A 12,786-nucleotide genomic window follows, 5' to 3' on the forward strand; every position below is an offset into this window, starting at 1 on the left:
GAAGATACCTACTCACTCTTTATTTGGAGATATAGTCCGCGCAATTAAAGAATAGATTTACATTAGGCGGCCGATGTCATGCTATCTCTTTCACACAACGTACGTACATGACAGAGCCAGCATTTATAAATATATTCTTTAACGGCGCAGGTATTATTTGGAAAGCGGTTTATCTTCATGGGACCTATGAAACGGTGCATCACAAATGATGCCTGGCATGGCCAGCACAATGGCATAAAGACGACGATATAACGAGATCAAATAGTTCTTGAGCCACCTTGACCCTTTCCAAATATACCATGTATTTTTATATCTTTTTTATTTATCTTTTATAGTAAATTTCTTATGAAATAGCTCTACTTTCAAGGAAATTAGTTTCAATTGTTGAGAAAAGTAAATAAAAGGGCAATACAATGGCAAATATCTTTTTAACAATTAAATTAATTGTGTCACTCATAAGTGCATTTGACACAGAATCTCTTCTCTTGATTTATGGCTTTTCGTAGTGCCAAAACAGCACACAGAATCTCAGCAGAATACATTTGACATGACTGCCATAACTGACATAACTAAGATGCGTTCCAAAAACACATTATTTTTTGTTTTATACTGATTGTATTAAAGTAAGTATAGTTTCCCAAAGAAATGAAAAGCCCATGTGATGTAGCCTGCCTTTAAAAATATATTCAATGTTATATGTTAAGTATAATATGAGTATTTTTATGTTAATACTTCGAGGAGTGTTACTAATGTAAATAGGCACTTCAAAGTAATTATTCTGAAAGCTTTTACAAATTAGTTTACATATTGTTGTTTTTAATTATATTTTTTTCTACATTTTATATACTGTTATATTGTTTAAAAATACAGTTCTGTTTGGTTTCTATGAAATTGTCCTATTTTTGAAAAACTGTACGTAACCTGGACAGTAACCCCTTTATCAATAGTTAAGGTTTAAGATAAAAGAAAAGATTTTTTTTTAATAAAAATCTTTAATATAGAAAAATATCTACCAACGATTATTATATTCATAATAATTAATACACGTGCAATTCACAAAATGGAATGATAAGTATACTTAGACGAAAAACATAATAATAACATGATAATAAGAACGACTATTATATAATAATAATTAATATTAAAAAAATTCATTATTGCACTGCAGAAAACGACTTAATATTTTCCTTGTATTAACCAATAATGTAATAAAACCAGGGTTTTTCATTATCCTGGATTATTACATTATTTAATAATAGCTATGCAGGAAAACGTTAAGCAAAATACAAAATAAGATATTTTTGTTGTGTCAATTTTAAAACTCAAAAACCGCTGTCAGTTAATTCAACTTTGTGACCTATGTATTTTTCTTACATATAAAATGCCCTAAGACCAGTCCATAGCCCAATTATTAACAATTACTTATAAGTCATAAAAAACCGGCTTAAAACATTTATACACGTTCCAACTTCCAATTTACATACCAACCATAATCGTCATCAGTATCAACCCATTACCGACACACTACAGGGCAAGAGTCTCTTTTCAGAATTAGAAGGGTTTAGGTCGTATCGAATTACGTAAGACTAGTACCCACGCTTTTGACAAAATTATGGACAGTTCGAAGGCATGCATGTTTCCTGACTATGTTTTCCTTCACGGTTAGTGTGTTATACACCAACACTTTGCTTGAAACGCAGATAGCTCTTAAAGCTAGGGTGCGTGCCGTGAATCGAACCGTCCGAAGTCCCTCTAAGCTATCACCGCTTCGTTACTTGTATTAGTTAACAAAATAATTAAGAATTGGCTAAGCCGGGCCCGTTATAACTTATTACTCCAGTTCAGTACTAGCATGTAAAACATGCCGATTTGCTTTCTTCCTATGGAAAAATGCCGATCCAGTCGAATTATTAAAAGGCTGCCTTGCTAGTTTATAAGAGCAGAAATGCGTAGCTATGGCTTTATCTTCATAGCTAAACTATGTTTGAGGTCGAGCAGTATGTTACTAAGTCGGAACGTAAGTTGGTGTTGAAAGTTGGCACATGTGTAGACGTATAAAAAGCAGTTCAAACTTGTTTCTCTTTTATAGTTTAGAGCGAATTGCGTCGATCCTGCCGGCGGCTGATCTCTGTAGATCTGTTAACTTCATGGCCAAACCCATGTTCCCTTGAATTTTGATCTTACCCTGGAAGAAAGCCTTTTGGGGGTTCAGCTTACCCGAAATTAAGTCCGCTACATCCTCGTCATTAATAGTGAACGTAACATCGCATTTATCTTTACCGTTGTAGCAGACGGAGCCTTTGCCCTCTTTAGCGTTAATAACCCAGTAACCTTCAACCCCATTGGGGCCGTTCCTCACTTTGAAACCATAGACACCTCTGACCTTCTCGATGAGCTGGTCTTCGTCTGTCTTCATGGCTTCCTCTAGGATCTTCATGTATTTGTATACTTTGAAATTCTCAGGGTTATCAGCGATGGCCGCGACCTGGTTGGGGGATGCATTGGTGAAGCCTTTACGGTACATGGTGATCACTGCTGCACCTCCAAGTCCCAAGTTGTGTTGCAGGGCGATGCGAGCGCGTGGCACCTGATGGAAAATTGAGATTGGATGAGCAAACTGCCACGTAAATAGGTACCGGGCTGGGACAGCATTAAGTTTTTTTTTAACTTATTCTCTCAGAAACCAAGGTTTTAAACAAAATTGTAAAAAAAAACCGTATCACGCGCTGAAAGTAAGACACCTTAAAATTGGTTACATTCATACACATATACTATTTCTGTTAGACTTTTTAGTATCATAAATAATGTCGGTTTTTAGTCACTGTCACGAAAAACTTCGGGATGGATTGCTAAGAGACATCGTTTAATCTCACTTTAATCTTCCTAACGTATCGTCGTGTCGTTTCACAAATTGTTTTTTGATAATTAAAAAAAAAAGCACGTTGTGTAATAAGAATTTCTATCGTTTAATCCCACAATCTTTGGAATAGCTGCCATAATATAATTGATGACCATTCCCAAAACTCATTATGTTGATTTAATAGCCTAAAACAGTCCCCTGATGGACTATAGTCCGCTTCCAGCATGCGATAATCCCCCATCTTCCCATAATCACCAGAAACAGAGACAGAAGGTGTGGTGATCGCAGTAGATGGTAGTAGCGCAAAGGATGCTACTACCTATTCTCTTTTATATTTCCTTAGTCGCTTCGTACGACCTAGTACGAAACCCGCGGGACGAAAAGTGGTGGTGACAACTGCATTCTGATCTGCCGTCACCGTACGACACGTAACCTATCTACCTCTACGTTTCGTTACGATTTTCGAACACTTATTATTCATACATACAAGGTAATAAACAATACCTATTTTTTTATAGCAACACACTCATGACTTGCATTATTTGTTCCCCCGCAAATTGTTAAAAAGTTACATAAAGATACAAGTAATGTAAGTATTAACGTCATAAAATGATAAAACGTTTCATTGCCCCTTGGAATTTCTCTTATCAATATAATATGTAACAATATTATTATGTTTTTACACTTCTATTTATATTGTTACAAACCTAAATCAATAGTTTTGGCTTTCAATTTGGATTTTTTTGATCTTTAACATTATACGTACAGAATGTTTAAACACCATTTTGTTTTGCTTTGAAACCGCTCGCTCGTTTTATTTTTTGTGGAGTTTCATCCGAAAGTGCGAAACGTACTAAAAGAAGCTTGGCTTCAAAAAAACCGCACAAGATGGCTTGTTTATGGTTATTAAGTCGCAAGTACATGATCAGTGGTGTGCAATGCATAAATGCGATTATCCACTGGCTACCCTAAAGATTGTGGACTCTGTTAGAATTTTTTCCATCTTATATCATCGACTTGCCTAATTACTCGTCGGTCTAAACACGTATTCATTAAATGTGACTTGAGTTTCGAAAAATTAACTTCCTCGTCATACTGAAATTAGCCTAATGCTAGTAGTTTTAAAGCTTGAATTTCGCTACACGTCACCGTCCCTAGAATAATCATTGGGAAATGATAAACGAAAGTACTATCTGAGACTTTAAAATAAGAAGCGATAAATATATTCTGTACCAATATAAGAGAATCGATATGTAAACATAATGTTTGTTGATTCTAATATATGTACATCATAAGTTTGATTTAATAATATCACATGTTTATAACCGTGATCTAAGCTTAACATGCTGAATCACTGTCGATGCCAATTTCCAAACTCAGGGCTGGTACTCAGAATTTCTTGACCGAAATACCCAATACCTTATACCACACTAAAAATTCTTACCACTAGACCAATGAGGCAATTTCTATAATTTGAATAAACCAATTTTATTTATGTTTCAACATCCACTCCATAAAAGTTTATTGCTGGTTTTATATGTGTAGTGATAAACCGAAAATATTTCACACCTAACGACGGTCATACATTTAACATAGCCAGTTGCCACCGACAGTAACCTATCTTTACATATATTGTAACTAACTATGTGAATATATGAGGAATATGCAAGTATTTACAAATAGCGGTTCCCCGAGACTTCGTTTGCATACACCTGATAAGTTAAAAGTAGATCCACCGCGTAGCATCGCCCATCGTAGTTTCGTAGACTAACCCTAATAAATGCAATTTTTTTAAATCAAACTGGTAGTTCTTGTTCCAACAAATAGCAAAAACAAATCTTCACCTTCATTTTCAGTTAAAAAAAGAAAAACTAAAACGACTATAGCTAACTTCGGGATGTAGGTTTTTTACGGTGTGTGCGCGAATCGTTAAATGTGAGCTGGCGGACGATGTATTCCCCTCAAACTCGATTTCGCAACTACCTTCATCCTGTTAAAATCGTGTAACCCCATGTGCGCGCGCATTTCATTACATCGTATAATTTTAGTCCCATGATTTTTTTCCTAACGCCGCTAGAGAAGTATAACTTCAAAAAGACTCCTGATATAAATATATAATTTTTTGGTTTAACTCACAGATAAAACGATAGCCTTCATAGTCTAATAGTTACATAGTATTGTAGCAAAGTAGAGATTGCCAGTATTTTTTGTAAGCAGATGGCCTACTTGATAGTTAGTAGAAAACCATAGCCCGTAAACAGAAGAACACAGCGGGGGATGCATGAAACAGTTGCAAAGTGCCACCCTGTGCCTAACAACCTCAGTCGCAGATGTTAAGACTCGTGTGCATGTAATAACATCGACATCCATGCCCTTCAGACCAGAGCACAACTATGCTGCTTGGTGGCATAAACCTTAACATTAACGTGGCCATTAGCAGTAGTACTTCCCTTGACTTGCTCTTTCATTACTACTACTGTAAAATGTATTATTATTATTTTTATTATTATATAATAGACTAAGCAGCTGTCGCTGATGTGTCTATATCATTTCTTGCGCTCTTTCTCTTTTTGATGTTTATCCAGTCTATTCTTAAACTGATTTAGTGATTCTGCAGTCACTACATCTTCAGGCAAGGCATTCCACATTTGTATAACTCTATTGCTTATAAAGTTGTATAAATATTTCTAGGATTAATTCCTTGTGTTTAGATAATGGTTAATTACTGGATTTTGCTGTCAAAAAAATTACAGTAACTATGCCCAGCAGTTGGATAGTTGACGATAATATAGATAAAATGCAAAGGATTAGTTGAAACTACAAGTTTATTTCAACTAATTTGCATGCCAGACTAATGTTTATGCATACAATGTCAATAGTACATTGAATAATAAATATTTTGTACCTGTGAATAGAAAAAACATAAAGGCCCTTAAAATTAAAACAACTTCAAGCTTAGAACAGTTCTTTTTTTTACATCAGCTAAACCTGGCCATGGTTCACTGTGGCTCAGTCTTAGGAATTTAGGGATAAATAGATATTTTTATCCATTATGACACCCATAAATAGAAATTTAACATTGACCACAAAATTTCTTTTAAAGTTTAGCCAATTTCTTTTAAAGTTTATGTAGATTCATTAGATTCGTAACCTTCTTTTTTTAAGATGGCTATTGAGCCGTCAGTTAGTCATATTCAGACAGACCAGCAAATACTTAAATACGACACAACATCCAAAAACCAAGACATTAGACAATCTCTGTAGTATATATTGAGACTTTCAACACCAATAAATAACGTTTACATGACAACATCTCCTAAACAACATATATGACAAACCTGTCTGTCGCCAGCCTCTCCACGGAGTTGCCAGACTAGTTCAGCACATTGAGCCAATCCTGTTGCACCTAATGGATGTCCTTTAGCGATCAATCCACCACTAGGATTTACTACTACTCTTCCACCGTACGTATTGTCTCCTGCGTCAATAAACTTCCCTGCTTCACCTTCTCCACATAATTGGAGTCCTTCATACGTTATCATTTCATTAGCTGCAAAGCAATCGTGCAGCTCGACAACGTCAACTTGTTTTGGACTTATTCCAGTCTTTTCATAGATACGTTTGGCTGCAAGAGCTGTCATATCATAACCAGCAACTTTCATTAAACTGTTTTCAGTGAAAACAGCGGGTGTATCAGTGGCCATCTCCATACCAATGATTTCTACAGCTTTGTTTTGTAATCCATAGCGGATAACTGCTTCCTCAGACATAAGGACTGCTGCACCTGCTCCGTCGCTTGTCGGGCAGCACTCTAACTTGGTTAAAGGCCCATAGATTCTACGGGAATTTAAAACCTCCTCAACAGTGTACTCTCTGGTACTCTGTGCTCGTGGATTCTTAATTCCATGGCGGTGGTTTTTGGCAGCGATTTTAGCTAAATGAAGTTCTGTAGTGCCGTATTTTTTCATGTGCTCTATTGCTGCATTACCAAAGTATTGTGCTGTCATCGGAGAGCCTGTCAACTCAGTCAGCTCTGCCATTTTTAGAGTATGCCTGTCCATCGGGTTTGTTCTATCTGTGAAAGTGCCAGCGGACAATGCTCCGGGAGCCATTTTTTCGAAACCGACAGCTAATACCACATCGGCAAGACCACCCTCTATCAATTGTTTACCGAGGAAAAGAGCGTTTGAACCAGTAGAGCAATTATTATTTACGTTATAAATAGGAATGCCCGTCATGCCAACCTGATACAAAACTCGCTGGCCACAAGTAGAGTCCCCGAAAACGTAACCGCATACTGCTTGCTGCACACTTTCATATTTAATACCAGCATCCGCAAGTGCGTCCAAGACCGCCTCTTTACCAAAATCAGGATAATCTTTGCCACTGTTAGGCTTGACGAATTTCGTCATACCAACACCGACTACGTAAACTTTCCTAGGCATTTTGATTTGATAATTACCTCGATTGCACAAAGACGACTGAACTTTGATGACCACTGCGGAATATTTTGTTTCGAAATCAAGTTGTGATTCAAGCACACACTTTTAAACAGCAAGTTGATTATTGTATAAAGTAAATAAAAGTCCCACTGTTTACAATTAAATTATGTATTTCACAAAATAATTTAAATACGGGACAACAGTTCAACTTTTCGTAATAAAATGAAATGAAAAGTGAAATGACAGAAGCAATGACAAGCAATCTTGGCGAATTGGAATTTGAACCGTGGGACATAGTAACCCAGAGGGCCGAAAGAACACTTGTGGTTCTCTAAATAAAGCACCTTCTTGAGTAACACTAATTTATAACATGTCTTATGGCCTTATGACTAACAAAATCGACCAATAAGATGTAAGCGGAAATGTCGTCACTCAGTTTGCACACATTTTAAAAGTTAGCTTTCGCTTCTAAATTGATGATTTACGACCATGTTTATATCCTCTTTGGCTTTGTGTTTTAGATTTGATTCCAAACTAAATGCAAATATGTATGTTTGTCTTTCCATTTACCTATTCCATCACTTTAAAACAAAGTTAATATCACTTGGACTTGCAAGCCAATGTTTTCTTGACTTTTCTACCAAATAGCCCACAAATATTTGATGAGTGAAGACTAGGTGAAGACCAAAGAATCAATAAAAAATGCGCATAGATGAAGTTAAACAAAAAATATTACAATAAAAATTATAATAATAGATTTGAATCGATTAATGCGAGAATTTAGAAGCAAAGGATCAAAATCTGTCTAAATGTGTTGTTGTTTTCCTACGCCGAGTGTAGGACATTAGTTAAGTCTTGGTTGGATAGCTCTATATTATTATAAGCAGAAGCATTGATTTAATATGTTACTCTGAAGTCTGAGCGGAAGCAAATTAAGTTAGATGCTCTTTGATCGAGATCAAATTTAGGTTTGTACGTTTTTCTGATGGATATAACTGGTGATTAAAAATAAAAATGAGAAAAATAAGTACAACAGTGAAACAAAAGATGAATGACATTCCAGCATTTCAGTTCAGTGATTTCTATAGTCTTTTGAAATTTCATTGATTTTTGTTTTATGAACACAACAATGTCTGTCTGAAACTTATTTTACTAATTATTTATAAGATTTAGGCCCTTTGGATTAAATTAGAATCGAGGTGAAATGGCTCTAGATAGGCAAAGAATTTTAAATGAACTTGGTAGTGTATTGAATCAATTGCAAAGTGCAGATTGGTACGTATAGTATATAATTTTTTTAATGTTTGTCAGGCAATGGTTTTCAATCTATAGGGTTCCTGTAACCCAGCGCCGCGCCGCTAACGCGATGGCTGTCATAGCCCATTTTATCCGTCTATATTTGTAAAGAAATAAGCAAAAAAACAGATAGACTTAACGCCACCTAACCTTGCTCCATACCATACCTACATGTTAAATTACGAGCAAGAACTCATTTACGAACTTATCGATATTTAGTTAAATTATGCTCCAATTTATTCAATACGTGAGGCGATGTGTGGGGTAATCTGGGAGCATCCTCATCATGCCGTATACTATTTCTCTATAGTTGCACGAAGGTTTTTTTCAGTGGTTGTATGGGCAAATTATTTGGAGATGTTGGTCAAGATACAGCTTCGTCAAGCCTCACACCAACTGGTGGAGGATGTAGACAGAACTGTTGTTATAGCCACGGACACAGATGGAACTCGAATAGATCGTGTGGCGAACCATATCCAGGGAATGCGCAAAACACGAACTCTACCTGCATAGGTAGTTGTAACCCACCAAAACTTTATGCCGACACGTATAACTATTTAACTAAAAACCTCATGCAGCCAACCGTGGAAGAAGTCTACAATGATTTAAAAAGCTTGTCACCGGATAATTGCATTGCAAACAATCAAATTGCAAACCAAATGGGTCTTTCGCCTAATAGTTTAGCAGCACAAGGTAAGATGGGTAAAATGCCTAATTTATATAAGATCAATGCTGATAATACCTATAATAGCTTTACCGGTCAGCCAGATAACGTGGTTTGTATACCTTCCAACGATGCCAATCAAAATCAAATGGGTCAAGTAGGAGGGATGGGACCTGAAATCATGAATATGGTAGAAAGTAATATGACAAAACAAAATAAATCAAGTCCTAATTTAGGACAAAACGGCCAGATGACAGGGCCGATGGAATCTCCACACGGCACAACTAATCAGTATATTAAAAACGCGAATACCCTAGGTTATCCTAACAGTTATAACGCAAATCAAAGCACGATGCAACCGAACATTCCACCTGCAGGAAATGTTCAAAACCTAGGAAAAACAAATCCAGCTGCTCGGCAAATGGCAGCTGGCCACCATCACGGCCATCATAGTCAAGGTATTTCAAAGTTCAACGAAATATTTCCAGGTGTTATGAATAACACAGACGGAAATTTGGGCTTTGATCCCATGGCAATAGCTATACAAATGAATCCATCTAATCAAAAGCAAACGGCTATAAACAATATGAAAAGAATGATGGAGAACCATAACCCTAATCTAGTTTTAAATCAATCTACCAATCCTGCTTCATTAACAGGGAAAGGGCCATTGCAAAACCAAATTCAAAATAACGTTTTACCAAATCATATTGGTCAATCAAATCTTTTACAACAAGCGGGAATCGAGACTGTTGAGCAAAATGTGGTTCCAATGACGTATCAGAATAGTTCCTATATAAAATATAGGAATCCTTACGAACAAATATATAATCAGCAGGAATATACTGCTAGTTCAAGGGATCCTGTGCAAAATCAACAAACAAGACAACCTGAGCAACGAAATCATCAACAAAATAATATTGACCCGAATACAGGCAGAGCATTGACCCAAATGCAGGCAGAACCTTTCCCTACGTCAGCTTGTGGAACAACACTCCAGCAGCCTATTTACCCCAGAACTCAAATAAAAGATTCAATATTACCAGCAGATACTACAAAATATAAAGCACCCAACCATCCAAAGTATTTCGAATATAATACTCTCGGCCAGCCTGTTGATAAGTTGTCAGCGGAAACGTATAGGGTGATAGAACCGAGTCTTCCACAAACTTTATCACCACAACCCCCACCCAATCCTAGAACTGATGCAGCTAAATATTCTAAAGTGAAATCGACTGTAAGTAAAACTTCGTTAATGGGGGTCAAGGTCGGCAGGAAGCCAAGTCAACTACAACACATTTATAATCAGTATAAGGGATCTCAGTCATACACGCAGCAAAACATAACCACAGCCGGAGTAAACGCTGTCAGTCATTCGGAAGGCAAATTAAATGCTCCTGATGTAAACCTACAACACCGACAAACTCCTGTTGAAAAAGTTGGAGGAGATACTTTTGTGAACAATCAAATACGGGATGAAAGAATGGAAACAATGGTGGGACAAATTAGTGACGTGCCAGCATCGATTAAGTCCATTAGTGCCAGAAAACCAGATGAGGTAACAAGACTTCTTTTTAAGAATGCTATAGGTCATTTATTTTTAATCCTGCCTAAATGATGTTGACATTGCAAATCGGTCGATTACGCTGGTTAAACTACCGTTGTCGCTAGGTAGTAACTGGAAGGTCAACCGTCTTTCAGGTTTCTTTTCTCCACCGTCAGACATAATCATAATCATATTATACAACAATAATTGTTTTCTAAGAAAATTAGTATCAGACCATCCTAACCATAACAATCATTAGCCTAATAATGTATCGCTTCGGCAGGATAAACAATATTCATCTTGTAATATGATGATTTAGGCACATTGTGTATGCAGTATGCTGGCATTGTGATTATTTTGTTGGAGAATCTGCCTGTACGTTTTGTTCTTACAGATTGCCCCAGTACTTAAGCGGAACACTAGGAATGGATTACAAGACATTGTCTACACTTCTTATCCATCTGCTGCATGGACCTTTCATGGAGTCAGGTCAAGTCCCTGCAGCCCTGGACGTTATAGATATAGTAAATAAAAAAGACATGACGTTCTTTAGGTCTTTGATACTAAAATGTGACGTTGTTGTGTTGTATTAAATTATAATGTGGTAGATTGTTTGAAATATATGATAATTTTATAAAAGTTTTTTTTAAAGGGTTTTTTAATACAAATACCCCATACCGGAAAAAATATCCCATAAGTATAAATATTTCTTACACTTATTTACTTTCTTTTATTTTTTTATTTACTTTCTTCTTATATTTCCTACCAGGGATAAGTTGAAAATCGTCCATTCTCCCCCACCAGGGAGGATATCTTGGTAGAAGCAAGTAGAACAGGCCGCTTCCTTTGAACAGGCAATCACATCATACAAGTATAAGCATGGTGGCATTTTGTGTTGAACATTAGCTACACACAATCCAAAAAAATAAATTGTGTTGATCACTAGATATGATCTCTATTTGATTGGCGGGCCCCTACGTAAGAATTTTTCATAGGCGTCATATATATATATTTTATTTCCTTTATTCGGTATTGGACAGATTCTGGAGTGTTCAGATTCGTGATTAGGCAAATTCATAATTAGACAGTTTCAGTTCCACATAGTTTCATTTTAGACTTGAGGTTAAGCTTTATTTCATACTAGTTGTACCCTGCCACGCTTCGCTGTGGCACATTGTGATTGAATGGTTGAGAAAAATAGATAAAAACAATCCTTGATGCGTATCATGCTAAAATTTCAGCCCGAACATTGCAGAACTTTTTGAGGTTTTTGAAGCGTACACAAACCAACATAACATTTTTATATATATAGATACGTGTTTTAGCACTAAAGATGTCCCTCCTACTTCCAGAGGCAACCAGTATTATATGGAAATTATAGATAGTTGCAATCATTGACTGCAAATCTTACATAGACTCTTCTGCACTTAAAGTTTTAGTATTAGTACCTATTAAAGCATTTTGTGGCCAAGCTTGTCCAGGGAATTCCTTACTACCCCCATGCCTGTTTATGCTGCTAAGCTGCGTTCCAGTCCGAAGGATGTCATTTCATAGGATGTGTTCCTTGCATGGCATTTTCACTAACCATTAGGTTACCACAGCTTGGTCCTTCATTTATTACTATAAAAAAATCTTTAGGATGTTATCGACAATTATAATTATATTAATAATTTTAACGCCCCTACAATCTCCACAATAGTAAGTGACCTTAATTTAACAAACATGAAACTTTTATTAAATTTTAAGTCTGTGGTAATTTTAGTACAAAATTTTCATTTTTTTTCTTTAGCACCCCCGTAACCGATTTTGTGATTTAAACTACTTTCAATACATTACAATATACAATTGTTTGCCTGTAACATAGCCCAAAAAAATTCTGTCCAAATATAATGTCTAAAAGAGTAAAATTCAAAATTTAGTTTTTTATGATTTTTTCCAATCATTAAGGCCCCCGCTATACACTTCGGAGATTTAACAC

The 12,786-nt window shown here is 36.1% G+C and overlaps 2 protein-coding genes across 2 annotated transcripts; one reads left to right on the plus strand and one right to left on the minus strand.

Annotated features, from left to right (window-relative positions):
• Positions 1-1,031: 1,031 nt before the first annotated feature.
• LOC120630895 (sterol carrier protein 2) lies at positions 1,032-7,591 on the minus strand. The gene is made up of 2 exons (XM_039900234.1): positions 6,199-7,591; positions 1,032-2,587 (listed from the first exon to the last, which is right to left on the minus strand). Exons 1-2 carry the CDS (start codon positions 7,303-7,305, stop codon positions 2,084-2,086), a joined length of 1,611 nt encoding a protein of 536 aa, XP_039756168.1. The 5' UTR covers positions 7,306-7,591; the 3' UTR covers positions 1,032-2,083.
• A 783-nt stretch (positions 7,592-8,374) lies between these two features.
• On the plus strand, positions 8,375-11,426 carry LOC120630992 (GATA zinc finger domain-containing protein 14-like). The gene is made up of 3 exons (XM_039900378.1): positions 8,375-8,577; positions 8,930-10,820; positions 11,203-11,426. Exons 1-3 carry the CDS (start codon positions 8,507-8,509, stop codon positions 11,338-11,340), a joined length of 2,100 nt encoding a protein of 699 aa, XP_039756312.1. The 5' UTR covers positions 8,375-8,506; the 3' UTR covers positions 11,341-11,426.
• Positions 11,427-12,786: the final 1,360 nt, after the last annotated feature.

This window comes from Pararge aegeria, chromosome 17, assembly GCF_905163445.1.
Source record: "Pararge aegeria chromosome 17, ilParAegt1.1, whole genome shotgun sequence".
Lineage (NCBI taxonomy): Eukaryota > Metazoa > Arthropoda > Insecta > Lepidoptera > Nymphalidae > Pararge > Pararge aegeria.